Raw genomic sequence first — 18,428 nt, forward strand, 5'->3', positions numbered from 1 at the left:
CCATCCACATTTAAATAATAAACAGAACCCTCTTGTAACTTAACCATCAACAACAAAGTCTCAGCTTTGCTAAAATCAGTAAGAAACATCACTGAGAAAGGATGAATTAAAGTGCATTTCTGCCTGTCTCCTTATTAAGGAAAAATTTTTAATATGCCTTTGACATGACCTTTATTAAATGCATTCATTTCTCCTTATGTACTTCAAGAACACTACTCTTTGTAATAAACTTGATTTATTTACTCAAAAGTTATTTTCTTTCATAGCAGTGAACAGCAGCCCTAGATAGGAACTAGGTTGCTATGTATTAGAAAAACCCCACACATTTGGCATCCTTGATCATTTTTAGTCAAATTCATTTGCAGGATGTGAACTTGCAGCATAAAATGCTCATTGTCTGCTCCTCCTCTGACCTGCAGCAACGAAGCAAGGTGCCTCGGGCCTGGCCGCAGTGGAAGGTGCAACTCCCAGCTCTGCAGAGGCTACCAAAAGGAGCAGCCATAGGGCTGCTCTTACCCGGATCCTGCAGCTCTAACACCCCACACACACTCCAAGAGTCCACTTCTTAACACCTGGTGCAGATGTTGCCATTCTCAGAGCTCAGACACTTGTGTGCATCTTCTCACCTTCAGCTCGCTCTGCAATAGCAGCAGCTGGCTAAGCTCTGGGTCAGGCAGTGAAGGGTGGAGGACACTGCTGCTCAAACAGCTCTGTGCTTTTTTCCTCAGAGCTGTGGGTTCTATGTGCTTCACTGCTCTACATGTGATTGCAACAAAGATGTCCCTTAGCAGGCTATTAAATGTAAATTAAAATATTACAAGTTTGTTTATTTCAATTAAAATATGCCCTGTAAGGCTGAAGAGGCTTACAGCTTGTTTCTCTGATTCTGTAAAATTGCTGCTGACAGGGGTTTTGAGAACCTCTTCTCTCTTTTGTCTTTTAAATTCTTAAAACCTCCATTAATAGTTTTTAAAAACTAACCTACCATCTTCGGTCAAGCTGAAACAGGACAATTTTTGTAACAAAGAAATCTGTGCTTCCTTCTTTGTTTCTAGAAAATTGCTCACATTGGAGCCAAGTAAAATGGCATCTGACTCACTTCTACCAAAGCATCACTTCAGATAGGTAGTATTTATAGCTCAGCATGATTTAACCCTCGCCCACTAAGGAACACAACAGATGGAGTTAGTGGTTCACTTTCCCAGACAATAAGTCACGCTGAAACCGGCCACGTGATTCCCTGGCCAGCACTGTAAACTGGTTTTCCAAGTGGACTGTCAGTTTAAATGGGAAGTGTCACAACAAGCACAACACCATGCTGAAACCTTGAAAACATGATTAGTGATGAATGTCACTAAAATATTAGTCTGACATGTTTTTGAAATAAACACTTAGCATTGTGGTGAAAAGCTAATTCATCTCCAGAAAAAAGGAAAACTTTTGCACCAGATGGTTGGTCCTTCCCGTTCCACTGATGGTTGGTATTTTATTGATTTTTCTGTTCTTGTTCTGATAATACAGGCAGGAATAACAGGCAGTAAATTGTGACCCTATTTGTGCTTTTAGGTAAATACAATGATAATAGTTCCACATTGACAGTCTATGATAAAAAGAAATAGCTTAATTGACTGACCAAGGACCAATTGACACTGACCTCGCTGGCTGCATGGCAGCTAATTTCTGTGACAATGTGTCAAAATAGGCCTTCAATCAGTGCTTATAGTAAGATGATCCTTAAGCTACCAGGTCTTACCCCTTGGACCTGTGAGGCATCTGTTGCAAGTCTTGTAGTCAAAGCACCGGGGCTGTTCTTCCGGTCATCAAACCAACCAATGTCTTGCCCTAGCATAGCCTGGAAACCAATTTTCCTTAACCGTCTTGTAAGCAGCTCACCAGACTTGGCAAAGGTGTATCCCTGGGGTGCATAAGAATAAATACAAATGTTGTACAGAGAGAGGTACCCACAGAGTAAGGGATCAGAAACGAAATTTACCCATATCAGACTGCTATTACCTGTAGAAACTGTGTGAAAAATGAAAGAATTCCAACAAAGACAAAGAGCAGGCAGACACCATTGATCTGGATTCTTTGTTCTTCTTCATCAAGAATGGAGAAAGTCTTTGAAAAAAAAAATGGGTGGCATCACATTAGAAGTGTGAGTTTTGCTCTGTGTGAAGTTTGTTCGTGACTCCCTATTGCCAAGCCAGAAGCCCGCCCTAGAACCAAAGCCAGAACACAGAGCTCTCTCTCTCTCTCACCCCTTGCAAAGGCCCGGTTCCTCACCTTTCCTAAGGTGAGCCTAGGTACAACATAATGCTTTTTGCTCCTGCTAATCAACAAGTTTCTTATACTCACTGTCTGCACACACTGCTGTTACTTGTTGCCCATCCCTAGTTATAACTAATCTATCATCCCCCCCCTCTAAACAAGATCCAGTGTGATAACCAGAGAACAGCAACGAAATAAATAGCATAGTGACAAAGCACAGTGCAGTAGCTCCCTTACCTCCCCCCTAATCCATGCCATTTGCAACCTTATTAGGCCATACAAAATGAACTCTGTATAAATAGTTCTACCCTAGTGCGTCTCTCCTTGCACAACACTAACGAATGCTGTAATTGCTACAGGTAGGCTTCAAGAGGAACCTACTGTCTTTTTCTGAAGGAGTGTGGATACGAGCTATTCGCGTACTGCTGTGTACTTCAGGAAAAGCATCAGTGCCTAAAGTAGAGCCCCTCCACCCATTCTGCTCCAGTCTCCATGGTATTTTCCTTTTGCCTCTCGTTCTTAATATCTGGTCTTTTTCAACACCTGCCAGTGTTACTGGCTGCTGCTGAAGTAGTGGTCCAAATCTAAGGCCATCCTTTAGCAACTCCTTTCAGTCAGAGCAGTCGATAGGTAGATCAGTTAACCTACCTGAAGTCGTTAAACTACTTCTGCTACTTGCAGGTATAAGCCACAGCTCATGTTTGTACTTGGACTGAATGAGATATAAGGTGAATTCAGTGCATGCATAAACTGTGTCCTACGAAGATTCTGGATTTTAGAATTGCTGTGATGGTATTTGCTGTATCATCATGGTATGCAATATCTAAACATGAATGAGAAAATGCACTTCATAGTAGTGGTCATGCCACACGCATAGCTAGCCTAAAACAACTAGGGCAATAGCTAACTACTCATCATTTTGAACATGTGTTAACATCTATGTCATGTTAATTATAGTGCTGTGGTACTTTTTCACATGAAAAAACATCAGCAAAATCTCTGTTGAAATGAATAGGAATTCTAATGAGTAAAACTAATAAACAGCATGATAGACACAGTATGTGATGGATCATAATAATTATATAGTTGTGAACTGGGATGAAAAACACGACTCTCCAGAAATGCCAATGGCTTTTTCACAAGTGATTTGCATGCTGTCTTTGCACAGTCATCCAGAAACACTGGGATGACTCCACACATGGATTGAATATAACATTTTTTCTTTTCACACTTTTTCGCTTTAGTTGAAAAAATAAATATCAAGTACAAGACTGAGCATTGAAAAGAGAGATAAACAGTTGCCCTAGGACCTTGCAGCGAGTCCCAGTAAGTATTTATACTTGTTATAAATTAGCCTTTGTTCATTGCTTCTGTATGGCTAGATGGTAGGCAAGACTAAGTGGGAGTCTTCATTTCAAGAAAGTCAAAGGCAACACAGTTCCTGATTTCAGGGAGGCTGGATCCATAGCCATGCTTATGAAAGGTGCTCTTGAAAAGGGAGAGTGCTGTGAGCTTTTGTTTTAATATTCTATCCTTATCACCCACATTCAAAGTAGTTCCCCCACTTTCTCTTATGCAAGAACTATGCAGTGAAAGGCCCTCCCAGTTCCTGTGGCCGGACTCTCCATTGCTTCTAGATAAAGGCTGAGAGAACTGCAGTGTCTGCAAGACACCTTGAGGGTTCCTGGTGAAGCCAGTTACTGGTCAATCTGGGATTCCTATTGCAAGCTCTAAATTCAAGGAAGCATCCCAGCTTGAGAAAAGCAATGGGCTGAAGTATGTGCTCACACTCTCCCTAAACTGAGAGCAATAGCACTTTATAGCCCTTCAGAAGGAAATATGGATAACGTTCCTTGGGAAGAGATCTCTGTATTGCAAACAGAGGATTTTTTTCCCCGCGCAAATCTGTCGCAGCTAAGTTTTTGACCTATGTTCTTGATTTAAAAAAATAACACTGATTATAGTAATAGGTAGCACCGACAATAGTGTCAGGTCTATAAAAGGAAAGAGTTGTTGCTGAAGTGTCCATGTTCAGATTACATAAGTTTCAGCAGTTTTAGTATGGACTGCCTTATCTGGGGCCATGGGCTACACATCCAATAGCAGTTGGAGCACATCTTCCAGTTGAGAAAAGATCCAGTTCCCATACTGTGAGACAGTTCCACAGCGGGAATCAAAGTATAGTAAGAAGAAACCACTCAGAAATTTGTTCCGAAGGTACACTTCTGATCTGAACTGATCAGAAGACATATCCAGTATTATCCAGTTCTTCATTCACTTTTTGGGATTAATTTCCGAGAAACTTCAAGGCAGACTTTGCTAAATTTATCCTTTCATTTCATAGCTGTGGGGATTTCTCCCCTCACTTCCCCAGCATATTGGTCGCAGAGTACAAGCCCACTTGTCTGTCACAACATCGCTGCAGATATTCAGATAGCCTGGAACGCAGATGCATATTCCATCTGCCTGGCTGCCTCAGCACCAGGCAGAAAGGTTTTAAATTTATGAATAATGAAACACAGATTTTGGACTTTGCTCACATTCATTATGACTTGTTTTTTTCTTGCAGCCTCTCTCCTTTGATGGACTGAGACCTTCAAGAGAAGAAATTAATCCTTGGCAATGAAGGCGTTTAGCATCTTGCAGGATGACATCAGCCGCAGACCTCCCAGTGTCTAGAAAACCTCTCTCAAAAGGAATCAAAGGTTAGATTAATGGCAGAATGCACATAGCAGTGTCTCACTTGCTGTCTAGTGAGAGACACAGTCTTTGGCATGAGGTCTAGACAGTCAAAAAGCGTTTGGAGGTGGCACACCTACAGCTAAAAGGCCAAGCACATTGGCTGGGAGCCACTAATCAGATCAACAGGGACTGGGACAGCTTTTGCTCTGCCCCTCCCTGGGTCTGAGCTGGCAAACATGAAGCTGCAAGTAAATATCAAAGTCCTGAGTAACTTCCCCAAGAGAAATGTCTAAGCCAAAACAACCCCCGTGAAAAAACAAAAAAGCAAAAGGTCAATCTTTCTTTTGATAGATTGCTGGCACTGCTATTAGGAGCATTTTCGAAACCCTTTCCTAATCAGTAGCTCAGATCTGGGGCATTCATTCATTCATTCACTCTTTCCTGCCTGAAAGGTTTCGGACCTCCAGTTTCTAGAAGAATGTCTGCCCTTTAGGTCGTATATTCCTTGCACACACATGTACCTACCGTGACCTAAACAAGTAAGTGGGAATGACAACACAATTTTTATCGTATCTCAGGTGGGTACCCAAACCTCAAAATGACAGTGGCATTCCCATTATTTTCCCAGTGAATTTGTCATTACTTTGCCTGGTAAAAAACAGCGTCAACAGGGGTTTTCTCTAGCCTTCTAATTATTGAAAATTTAGGACACTTTCCTAGGCATTAGTTAGAGCAGCACTGAATTTCTTCAGGCAGCCCTTCAGTTTCCCACTAACTTGGCAAATGTTTCCCCAAAAAGCTGTTTTGCAAAAGGGGAAGCATTCTCTTTCTATTACAGAAGTTTTTGAAGGTAAAAACAGTCATGGTTGAACACTTGAAAAGTTTCAAGCGAGGCTGAGAATTTTGATGGTAATGCGTCCTTTAGTGAATGCCAAGGTTTAAGGCATATTCCTATTTCCTGTTCATCTTGTCAAACTTGTTGACGCAAGTCTACTTTTTGCTGGTGAACCCTGTTACAATTCTCTCTCTCTCCCTGGACATTCTGCGGGGAGCACGCAGCAAAGAGCTGCCTGAAATGTATGAAAAAAAAAAAAAGGTGAAGTATTTTTTGGATCTGATCCAAAGCTTTCTCAAAGGCTTGGCCAAGCTTGTAGAATAAAATTCTGCAGGGAAGGACCTCTGCATGTCTCTCTCTCCACTGTACCTGCACATGGGTACATCTTGTCTCATCTAAAATAAACTGTATGCAAGTATACAAACCCACTCCCAACAGCTCCTGCGAAGTGAACAAAAGAGATAATGAAGAACACATGACAAATGCTAATGAGCCTACCCCTTCAAAGAGCTCACACAATAGTGTGATGACAGTGAAATAAATATCTCTACTGAATAACTGTTTACAGGCAAGAAGGCTAACCCCAATTACTTGATGAGATGTAAAGATTTGCCCAAAACATGTCAAATTTTGCGTCATACATTCACTCCCCTCTGCTTCAGAGCTAAAATACATTTTAAAATGTTACCATAACATACCCCAAGAATCTGACTGAATAACAAAGCATAGAGTGGACTGACTGCTCCATTCACAGCTGCTGCCAGAGATCCAAGCACCATGTATGGCCATTCCGAGGCATTGTATTTCAAAATTCTGGTAAATGGTACAGGCTTGACATCTTCCTCCACAACAGATTCCTGAGAAAACAGGTTGGATTTAGGAAGGGCATGCATTCCCCAAGTGATTTTTTCCTTTGAAAGTGAGATAAAATAGTTAGCATAGTCTGTTAAATGGCCATCTAGTGCCCAAACAGCTGCTCTAGCTTTGTACAGGAAGGGGCAATGGTGGGTCTTGGCTGCTGTCTGGAGCTCTTTTGTAGGGCTAGGAAGTCATGAGAGGGTTACATAAATCATAGAATCATAGAATCATTAGGTTGGAATAGACCTCTAAGATCATCAAGCCCGACCATTGACCTAACACCACCATGCCCACTAAACCATGTCTACAAGTGCCATATCAGCATGTTTTTTGAATGCTCCCAGGGATGGTGACTCCACCACTTCCCAAGGGCAGCCTGTTCCAATGTTCGAACACTCTTTCGGTAAAGAAATTTTTCCTAATGTCCAATCTAAACCTCCCCTGGCACAACTTGAGGCCATTTCCTCTCGTCCTATCACTTGTTACTTGGGAGAAGAGACTGACCCCCACCTTCACTACAACCTTCTTTCAGGTAGCTGTAGAGAGCGGTAAGGTCTCCCCTCAGCCTCCTCTTCTCCAGGCTAAACAACCCCAGTTCCCTCAGCCACTCCTCATCAGACCTGTGCTCCAGACCCTTCGCCAGCTTCGTTGCCCTTCTCTGGACACGCTCCAGCACCTCAGTGTCCTTCTTGTAGTGAGGGACCCAAAACTGCACACAGGATTCGAGGTGCAGCCTCACCAGTGCCGAGTACAGGGCCACGATCACCTCCCTACTCCTGCTGGCCATGCTGTTTCTGATACAGGCCGGGATGCTGTTGGCCTTGGCCACCCGAGCACACTGCTGACTCATGTTCAGCCGGCTGTCAACCAGCACCCCCAGGTCCTTTTCTGCTGGGCACCTTCCCAACCACTCACCCCCAAGCCTGTAGCGCTGCATGGGGCTGTGGTGACCCAAGTGCAGGACCTGGCACTTGGTCTTGTTAAACCTCATACGGTTGGCCTTGGACCATCGGTCCAGCCTGTCCAGATCCCTCCATAGAGCCCTCCTGCCCTCGAGCAGATCAACACTCCCACTCAATTTAGTGTCATCTGCAAACTCACTGAGAGAGCACTCAATCCCCTTATCCAGATCATCAATAAAGATATTAAACAAGAATGACCCAAATACTGAGCCCTGGGGGCACCACTTCTGACCAGCCGCCAGCTGGATTTAACTCCATTCACCACAACTCTCTGTGCTCAGCCATCCAGCCAGTTTTTAACCCAGCTTAGCGTGCAGCTGTCTAGGCCATGAGCCGCCAGCTTGCTTAGGAGAATGCTGTGGGAGATGGTGTCAAAAGCTTTATTAAAGTCCAGGTAGATGACATCCACAGCCTTCCCCTCTTCGACTAGGCAGGTCACCTGGTCATAGAAGGAGATCAGGTTGGTTAAGCAGGACCTGCCCTTCATGAACCCATGCTGGCTGGGCCTGAGTCCCTGGTTGTCCTGCACATGCCATGTGAGTGCCCTCAAGATGAACCGCTCCATAATCTTCCCTGGTACTGAGGTCCGGCTGACAGCCCTGTAGTTCCCTGGATCCTCCTTCCAGCCCTTCTTGTAGATGGGCGACATATTGGCAAGCCTCCAGTAGCCTGGGACCTCCCCTGTTGACCAGGACTTCTGATAAATGATGGCTAGTGGTTTGGCCAGCTCCTCTGCCAGCTCCCTCAGTACTCTCAGGTGGATCTCATCCAGCCCCACAGACTTGTGGATGGCCAGGTGGCAAAGCAGGTCGTTAACTGCTTCCTCCTGAATTATGCAGGGTTTATTCTGCTCTCCATCCCTGTCTTCCAGCTCAGGGGGCTGATTACCTTGAGGATAGCTTGTCTGCCTCGATTCTCCTTGCTCTCTTTTTGTTGTTAATGTATTTATAGAAATATTTTTTGTTGTCTCTCCAGACAGCTTTTGTGTCTCTAATTTTCCCTCTGCATGACCTAACAAGAACCCTATAGTCTTCTTGAGTTACCTGCCCTTTCTTCCAAGAGTGGTAAACCCTCCTTTTTTCCCTGAGTTATAGCAAAAGCCAGGCTGCTGCGTTGGCCGGGAATCGAACCCGGGTCAACTGCTTGGAAGGCAGCTATGCTCACCACTATACCACCAACGCTGAGTGCCACATGGCAAAAGACTACCTTCACTCCCCAGAGGAAAACAGAGTGATTCATACCTTGTGCAGCTCTACTGATTCCAACTTCAGAGGCTAATTATGAGTACTTTAAGATTTTCTGACACTGAAACTCAGGCTGTTCCAAATTGCTGCCTCCAGGTGAGGTGTGATGCAATAGCCAGTGCCAAAACCTAAACTTCTTCCTCACAAGCAGCTTTTTGTGTCACTCATGGAATCTTCTTAAATATTATTTTAAAGTATTTTGGGTGAACACACTGATCACACTCTGCGTCAAATTAACAGGTATGCTGTATAATTAAAACAAGGGAGATCTCAGAGTGATAGCTGGATTCAGGCTTTACACATGCTAATTATGCCTCCCTTCTGTGAAATATCCTCAAACTATATGCTGAATTCCCATAATTATTCCCAGTAAGAGCAGGATATTCATCATCAAATTATAACTTACCCTGCAGTTTGATTTGTGCAGAATTTTTGTAGCACTCAGTGTGCTGAGCGCTGCTCGTCTCCCTCAGTTCATATGGCTGAAAATGCCCAGAAAAAACAGACACTGTGAAGACCTATCTGCTGGAAATGTGGAAGGATGAATGGGTGGAAGAATCTTGTATTTTCTCTTCCTTCTGAGCTAGTGCCAGAGTGACAGCACTAAAGCCCTCTATTTATCCACACAATAGGCTTAGCAATAGCAAGAACAGTGACTTCGAACAGCTGCTCTCTGCACAGAACAACCATAGCCATGCAAACTGGCGCAGGGAACTTAATAAGCACTTTGGAAACCCACTGTTTCTGTGGGTTTCCAAATATATTCCTACATATTTTGCATAATTTTAAGGCATGCTGTCTTTGTTTTCTATGCCAGTTGGTTGCACAAGGACACCGTCAGGAAAAGGGCTCTGGGTTAGTGTGCAGTGAGGGTCCCTCTTTAGTCAAGTCTCCAGATGATTTTGAGACAAAAGTGAATTTACTCTTTACTGAACAAGAAGCAGTGTCATTTGTATAGCTCAGTGGCTATTACATTTCACAGACTGAGCATTTTGCTTTTTGTCAATTAATTCAGCTTTTATGAATATGTCTTTTTCAACTTAATCTATAACATATATCAATTTACCAACAGGTCATGCTCTGCTAAAAATTTTATATACACCAATAAGCATAACAGACATCAAAATGCAGCCTAAGTTTTACACAAAGGATAAGAACTGAAGCCATGTTTTTGTTTAAGTAGAGAAAAGGGGCAATCTAAGAACATGTATCTGCCAACAACTCCTATAACAGAGGCACATATCTACAGGTTATCATTACCAAGTAATATAACCTGTAATGTCGAAAATTTAATAACAAACTATTGGACCTGACCTTTTTTGCTTGTCCGTCATCTTCTCCATAAGAAGGCATAAGATACATAGACTCTGCATGATCTCTTGCAATGGATAAAGGAGGGTCAGGGACCACATTAGAGAGCTGAGACCTGGAACGCTGCCGAAGTGAAGCTCTGTAAAAAGGACAGAAATGGTCTGTTCTTCACCAGCTCAGTAACAGTACTTGCTCGCAAAGCAGGTGCAGTTTTCCTATCAACTAAATCAGGATTCATTGAAGCAAATAACAGGAATCCCACAGACTTTTTCTTTCTTTTTCTGTGTTCTCTCAGCTTCTTGAGAAGAAAATATCCCACAACAGGGACAAATACTTTTCAAAATCATATTCCACCCCCACCATTCAGATGTTGACTTATATGTCTATAGGCTGAGAGGAGACATTATTGCTCACTACAACTGCCTAAAAGGAAGTTGTAGTAAGGCTGGTGTTGGTCTCTTCTCCCAAGTAGCTAATGACAAGACAAGAGGTAATGGCCTTAAGCTGTGCCAGGGGACATTTAGATTGGACATTAGGAAAAATTTCTTTACCGAAGGAGTGGTTAGACATTGGAACAGGCTGCCCAGGGAGGTGGTGGAGTCACCATCCCTGGAGGTGTTCAAAAGACGTATAGATGTGGTGCTTAGGGACATGGTTTAGTGGTGGGCTTGGTAGTGTTAGGATAATGGCTGGACCTGATGATCTTAAAGGTCTTTTCCAACCAAAATGATTCTGTGATTCTATGTACCCTGCACCGTGTATTTCTTAGGTAAAATTGTGGTGTATCCTACTATATTTGCGCAAGCTGTTAAGACACCAAATCAATTCACCGTTATCACTATCAAGTAATTCAGTCTAGCAAAACAGGATGCTGAAACAGTCGACCTCTATCCCTGACAAAACATAACCCTGTAATGTAGGAGGCATTTGCATACATCTGACATGGGCTTGCCTGAAAGAAATAGTAAGTGTCTAGCTACAAGACAGTCTGGCTTGTAAAAATGCTTTAGCTTTTATCAGGTAGAAGCCATAATAAAAATGTCCTTGTACATTGCATTGATTTCTCGAGTAATTGCACAGCAAGTCATTTTTCAAGTGGCTGGACTGGAAGTGCATTAGATAATACAAATACATGGCTGTATGGTAGTAATATTTAAAATGGAACATTACTACAGTAGACCAGAACTGGAGAGAAGGTACTATGGATAGAAAGGGGAGCAAAATTAAGAGTCTTGGTATGTATCCATGGGCCTTCAATCAGTAACATATTACCTAAGCTATTTCTTTCCAAGTGAACTCTGTCTTAGTAAAATGCTTGCAGCCCTTCCACCCTCTTTTACGCAACATACAGAGAAGTGATTCATTAGCACCATTGGGATTTTGGAATAGTGGGATGAACTATAGAGATCTGGAAACATACTGAGATTTGCAATAATTTTTGAGACTCACCGCAAACTGGCCTGATAGCTTCCTCTGCTGAATGACTGGGCTTTCTCAAGATCTGGCTCAACCACATTATTTTCTGCTGCTGTGAAATATAGTATATAGAACTCTTCAGTTTGTGCTAAAATTGAATACAACCTAAAGTCCACTGTGGCTCTGCAAAAAGTGCAGTGTCTCCAAACCACAACTGGAAGGTTAGGAATGTGATACAACCTTGCTATTCAACCTACACGTACCGTAGGTTTTATATTTGTATTTGACATGATAAAGTTAACTGAATATTAACCCAAGGACCATCTCACTTGGGATGTGACTGCTAAAGGCTGTTTCCTCATTTTAACACTGTAAGAAAACTGTATCCAAGGTATGATGCTTCACAAAAATACAGCAGATCTTTCTATTAGACCTCCATTGCCAGAAGTTTTGATTCAAATTTGTGTCTAGTAAAACAAATAAGGTGTTTTCAGCATACTCTGTAAGTTTCTTGAGTTTCAGATGAAGCAGGACTGGCCTGTCAGCACTAAATGGAGCTGTAAAATGATGGCTATTGGAGGTCAGGATTAACGTTTCAGGGCAGATCTATATTAGGAAGGTCATTCAGTGCATATGCAGTATAAACACTTTGGCCAGGGCTATCAATGTATTACTTCTATGAATGCTAAAATAAAGGCGGAAGAAAAAAGAAGAAGCAACCAGCCCTCATTAAAAAAAAAAAAAAAATCTGCATTCTGTGGAATTTTATGTCATTTTATACAAGAAAACAAAACACTTACTTTCTGTTGCTTCTTTATTAAGAGCTGTGTCTCCTTTGCTTTGCAAGGTCACCAACATGAAATAAACCCCTTTCCTCTTCAAGAGCTCCTCATGAGTTCCTCTCTCCACAGCCCTTCCATGCTCAAACCCAATGATGACATCGGCAGCTTTGACGGCTGACAGGCGGTGAGCTATTGAGATTGCTGTGCGGCCAAGGCGAGCCTGCCAGGGAACAACAACAGCCCCATTCCCAGGACTGCACACAGAAATGCTTGGAACCAGCGCTATGTAATCTAAATCAACAGGAGTCTTTCTAGTGGTTTCAGCTGACTTTGACTTTCCATCCATAGCCCATAGACGAGCACCTGCTTCTGAGCAAAGCGAGCTACAGGTTTCTGTTAATGTCCAATATAATAAAAATTTATTTTCTGTCAATAATACTAAGGTTCTACTTGTGCATATGAAACAGCTATTAAGGAAAGCTTCTCACTGCTTTGCTGCTTTGCTGCAGCAATTGAGCAGCACCCTCTGCAGAGTGCATTAAAAATAATTTCTGCCCTTTTAAGTCCAATTTATGCTATGCTATAGCAAACCTTATGAAGTGCTTCTTGGACAGTAGCTTCACTTTCATTATCAAGTGCTGATGTAGCCATATCCAGTAGCAGGATTTTTGGGTTTCGCACAAGAGCTCGAGCAATAGCTATCCTCTGTTTTTGGCCTCCACTCATCTGGCTTCCACCCTCTCCAACATGAGTGTCAAATTGCTATGTGAAGGAAAAAAATGAAAATTAAACAGGTAACAAAAAGGTCCGTTAAGCTTCTGGTGAAGACATTGGTAAAATGTCTCTCAGATTTGTTCTGGGAGTAGACTTAAAAAATTGTCATCTTTGAAAGACAAAAACATTATTAGTGCACCAGATGCATCAGGAGAACTGATGAAATAACTTCCTTCATAATAAACAACATCATTTTGCCTGAACTGGGGTTCCAACCCAAGCCAAAAGTATGTACTGCCAAAAAGGTGAAATGTTCTGGTTTTGCTCAAAGTGACTGCATCAGCAAAAGCTGAAATGGAGAGGAAACACCTGCCCACTCTCCATCAGATGACTCGCCAGCAAACTTTCCACAGAGCTGGACGTGTCTGCTGGTGGCCTGTGACTCATGAACACTGTGTCGGTGATTCATGGACATCATAATCTGGTGGCATCGGGTTCAGGTAGAGAATTAAATAAAAACATAAAGCTTAGCATCTCAAGAGCAAAGATAATTACATCCACCTAGAGCCAAATCTTGTTTATTCCTCCATTTCCAGGAAAGAAACATGAGCCTTTACACAGTCTTTCTATGAATATTTTCCTGGAAGCCTGGAAATGCATAGATGAAGGATACAAAGTATATACTGACATTAGTTAATGGTACTTGAATCCTGTCAATCAGGTTCACTGTTGTAACATGTCCCTTTGAGAAGCTACTTGGCAAAATAACATTCTAGAACAGTAAACAGCCCAGTACTATCAAATATGGGCTTTGTAAGGAGGATACCACATGACTGGTCAAAGCTCTGTCGTCATAATGGAAGGAACCAGGGAGAAGGTAACCTCCAGCTAACTTACAGAGCTCGTACAAGGAGCTGAGCTTGTGAGGATCAGCACAGACTGCTCAAAAAACATATGTTGGTTAGTGAGAGTCTGGGCTCTAAATTGCTTTTGGCCTAAGCAGAAAGAGATCTCCATAGCATGAAAAATACGTATTTTAAAATCACGCTATGATTATTACCGTGATACTGAATGTTGTGCATTTAATTCCTGATGAACTAACTCTTCTCATTTTGTGTTGTGTTTTTTTTTAACTTGGTGACATACACATAGTAAGACCTGATTAACTCTAGCCAAAGGAAAGGCTGCTGCCTACTATCTATATTAATCTTCTGCCCTTCCACCTGAGCACAAACAGCTGCATGGGGGAAAGAGACAAAAGGATTCTCTATTTTTCCATCAAACTCTGCCAAGCATTTTACAAGGTACAGTATACCTGTGGCAACTCCATGATGAAATTGTAAGCATTGGCCTGTTTGGCTGCTTTGATTATCTCTTCCATGGTAGCTTCATCCCGACCATAGCGAATGTTCTCTGCAATCGTGGTGGCAAACAGCACTGGCTCTTGTTCAACAATACCAATCTGTGAGCGTAGCCACTGGATATTAAGGGAACGAATGTCATGGCCATCCAGGGTAATCTACAGAAGCCAATTAAAACATGGACAAAAACCTTTTTAAAAAAGTCTGGGACATTATCCCCTCTGGTTCAGAGACAAAGAAAATCACAATGGAAATGAAGGGCCTGTGATGCTGTGTTTCCATGACCAGTGTAAAAACCAGCTTTCCTACACAAAAGAATGCAATGCAGTGGCCGTAGTATTTGCTAGTTCTTGGGCCTAGGAATTGTGATATTCATTTCCCAATACCTCTTTTTCCTTGGCCACAGAAATAAAACCAGGTGGAAAGTAATCATAAAAATTATGATTATATGTCTACAATAAATTGGTTCTTTGTCTTTTATACATTCAAATACAGGTCACCATGTATGTGATTTGTGCCAACTAGGAACACATAAATGGAATGAGACTGTTAATAGATGTAATTTATATATTTAGCCAATCCATTACTAAATAGTAATTGCATATACTAAAGCAATATTATGGGATAATGATGAAATGTTCTATACTGTGTTTTCTGGAATGGAAGATGATCTGTCACTCCTGAATTATTCTATCTATAGGTATAGTTTTTACTTAGATCTAGTTCTGAATTTTTATTTTCTCCTAACAGTTTTTCTCTTTCACGTAATTATTTTTGATAACACTGTTCAGCTTTCCCCTGAAACACACAAGAGGATATTTTGGTCATTTAAAAAAATAAATAAATAAATAAAAATAAAATAAAGTTAGGGGTCTTCCTTCCCACCTTGGAGAAGACACCGTGTTGTTCTTTCAAGTCCCTAAGGCTAAAGAAGCACATTCTACGTTGGAAGACTCACCATGCCATCAGTGGGGTCATAGAAACGCTGGATGAGCTGTATTGTTGTACTTTTTCCAGCTCCACTAGCTCCAACAAAAGCTGTTGTCTCCCCTGCTTTAATAATCATATTAAGGTTATCCAAAATCTGGGGGAAAAAAAAAGAAAAAAAAAAAAAAAGAAACAGAATCTACCCATTCTACTTCTGTCACAGTCATGCAACCAATTGGGTATATTCTGTATCTTAAAGTGGAGATTCAAAGAAATTTTACAAAATTCAGAAAAAGATTATGAAGAAAGAGGAAAAAGAAAGCCAAATATTTTTACATTGTTTGAAGGGTTTATACATGCACAGCACTGTTTTCCATGACAGGCATGCAGATTTTGATCTTTGTTCCTGTTGTTCATCATTAAGAACTAGTCAAGTTAATACCATTGGGGAACTTGGCAATAAATCCTCTGTAAAGAACACTGCACATGCATTATGAAAGCCTGTTAAAGCATAAATATTAAGAATGTAAGAGTGAAATCATGTAGAAATATATGATACTTATATGCTTCTGTCTTTAGAAGCAATAGCACTCATTTCCTTATGCAATAATTTGCTTTTCCAAGGAGAATTTGTTAATTCAAACTCAGCAACAGAGAAATAATGGGGTATATAGCCAATGCTCCTGTACCTTTTCCTAGCATTTTAATGGGACACATGGCACATCCCCAGGCTAATGGAAGAGTTTTATAAAGTCTCCTTGCACAATTCAGCTTATTACTTTGTGTCCCATTCTAGCACTTAGAATCAGAGAATCATTCAGGTTGGAGAAGACCTTTGAGATCATGGAGTTCAACCATCAACCCTACTCCACCTACACCCCTAGACCGTATCTCCAAGCACTACATCTAAACAGCCTTTAAACACATTAAGGGATGGTGACTCAACCACCTCCCTGGGCAGCCTATTCCGATGCATGACAACCCTTTCAGTAAAATAATTTTTCCTAATGTCTAGCCTAAACCTACCCTGGTGCAGCTTGAGTCTGCTCCCACTTGTTCTATCATTAATTACCTGTGAGAAAAGACTAGCACCTACCTCTCTGCAATGTCCTCTCAGGTACTTGTAGAGAGCAATAAGGTCTCCCGTCAGCCTCCTTTTCATAAAGCTAAATAGCCCCAGTTCCCTCAGCCGCTCTTCATAAGACTTATTCTCTAGGCCTTCCGCCAGCTCTGCACTCTCTCCAGCACCTCACGTCTTTCTTGTACTGAGGTGCCCAAAACTGCACACAGTACTTGAGGTGCAGCCTCATCAATGCCGAACAGAGGGGCACAATCACCTCCCTACTCCTGCTGGCCACACTATTCCTAATACAAGCCAGGATGCCATTGGCTTCTTTGACCACCCGAGCACACTGCTGGCTCATGTTCAGCCGTGTGTCAACCAGCACCCCCAGGTCCTTTTCCACTGGGCACCTTTCCAGCCACTCACCCCCAAGCCTGTAGCGCTGCATGGGGTTGTTGTGAGCCGAGTGCAGGACCTGGCACTTTGCCTTGTTGAAGCTCATACAGTTGGCCTTGGCCCATCGGTCCAGCCTGTCCAAGTCCCTCCACAGAGCCTTCCTACCCTCACGCAGATCAACACTCCCATCTAACTTGGTATCATCTGCAAACTTACTAGGGGTGCATTCTATCCCTTCGTCAAGATCATTGGTAAATAGGTTAAACAGAGGTGGCCCTACTACTGACCCCTGTGGAACACCACTTGTGACCACTTGTTGATACAAGAGGATAATTAGTTGTAAGAGAAGCTGTATGCAGGTGAATTTGTCTGAAATTACTACAAATTTATGTTCAGCAGCAAGAAATACATATGGCAATGGATATATCAGAATGGTAAAATAAGCAGAATGGTAAGGAGAAGAACCCTTTAACAGAAGAATTATTTAGTCTACTTTTAAACAGAGGGTCTGGGCTTCTGGAAACAAAACTGCTGAAAATCTAGAAATTGCTGGCAGAACTGGGATATTTTGATTGTTTACAGTAATTGTGTTCACAGGATGGATGATGAATAATTACCTTTACATCTGGTCTGGAGGGATAATGGAATGTTACATTATGAAATTGAATTTCACCTCGTACTTTATCCAGCTTGTAGCCATCTTCTGACATGCAGTCAATGGTGGGTTTCTAGGATAGAATTTATTGTGTTATTTATTTGCTGTTAAACAGCCAACCCTGCTGCAGTAGATAAATATTCCCAATACCATACAAAACCATGGCACTTCTGTTTGAACAGCACTTGGCTGCACTGAGCCAGCAGCAAGCTCTGCCCCAGGGGTAGCAGGCAAGATACATGAAATTGAAAGCCAAAGTGATGGGGGAGATGTCACCGGTGGGTAGTACAGGCAAGATGAATGTGCCCTTTTCTCATTTCAGGCTTACTGCAATTAACACAATCAACCACTCAGCTAGTTTTTGTTGACTGAGTGAGGCATTTTGATTAAGTTAATTTAGTCAGCTCCTCAGGAATAAAATGGCACTACTTCCCTCATATAAACATTCTCCTACAACACTGAACAACCAATTCATTGCTGAAAATCTGCATGCTTCACACTTTGCATTTAAAACGCCGTCCTTGCACACCTAGTCCTAAGAGCTGGAATCCTGATTTCAAGTTTTCCCATGAAGTGCCTTGGGTCTTATACTTTTGGCCAGGCCTTGGGTATTGTGGACTCTTAGACATGAGCAGAGAACTAAGAGAAATTTGAGGAATCCCAAAGAAATCAAATTTTCTAAGGATAGATTTTTGAAGCATGGAATACAGAGAATGAACCAAAACTATAGCAATAGCAATATTTGGTAATTGAAACATGTACGGTTTTTTATGTAGCCTAAGAGATTGAAGGGAGTTTTAATACAAGAAATGTGTATGTTCTAAGATGCTAAGAACAGCTAAAAGATTGGTTCCTTTTCAGGAATGTATCTTACTTAAATTCAGATACTAAGCTATGAAGAAAAGTTTCATTGATCCTGCAAATGGGAATCTCAGCATGGCTATAAGTTTAGTG

The 18,428-nt window shown here is 41.9% G+C and overlaps 1 protein-coding gene and 1 non-coding gene across 4 annotated transcripts in view; both read right to left on the reverse strand.

Annotated features, from left to right (window-relative positions):
• The window catches only part of ABCB11 (ATP binding cassette subfamily B member 11), a 46,909-nt gene that overhangs the window by 8,545 nt on the left and 19,936 nt on the right, over positions 1-18,428 (reverse strand). The window contains exons 12-23 of one of the 3 annotated variants that reach the window (XM_086465001.1): positions 17,437-17,547; positions 15,392-15,517; positions 14,388-14,591; positions 12,950-13,120; positions 12,371-12,578; positions 11,610-11,661; positions 10,221-10,299; positions 10,159-10,186; positions 7,512-7,531; positions 6,484-6,627; positions 2,014-2,118; positions 1,754-1,915 (exon numbers count right to left, since the gene is read on the reverse strand). In XM_086465001.1, coding sequence (XP_086321127.1) covers positions 1,754-1,915; positions 2,014-2,118; positions 6,484-6,627; positions 7,512-7,531; positions 10,159-10,186; positions 10,221-10,299; positions 11,610-11,661; positions 12,371-12,578; positions 12,950-13,120; positions 14,388-14,591; positions 15,392-15,517; positions 17,437-17,547 — 1,410 coding nt within the window. Of the gene's footprint in view, positions 1-1,753; positions 1,916-2,013; positions 2,119-6,483; positions 6,643-7,511; positions 7,532-10,158; positions 10,300-11,609; positions 11,689-12,370; positions 12,579-12,949; positions 13,121-14,387; positions 14,592-15,391; positions 15,518-17,436; positions 17,548-18,428 lie in introns of all 3 variants that reach the window. The other 2 variants (XM_086464999.1, XM_086465000.1) reach the window with 2 other exon arrangements.
• On the reverse strand, positions 8,715-8,786 carry TRNAG-UCC (transfer RNA glycine (anticodon UCC)). The gene has a single exon. It is a non-coding gene; the product is annotated as a tRNA-Gly (tRNA).

Source organism: Leptosomus discolor, chromosome 5 (assembly GCF_034619465.1).
Source record: "Leptosomus discolor isolate bLepDis1 chromosome 5, bLepDis1.hap2, whole genome shotgun sequence".
Lineage (NCBI taxonomy): Eukaryota > Metazoa > Chordata > Aves > Leptosomiformes > Leptosomidae > Leptosomus > Leptosomus discolor.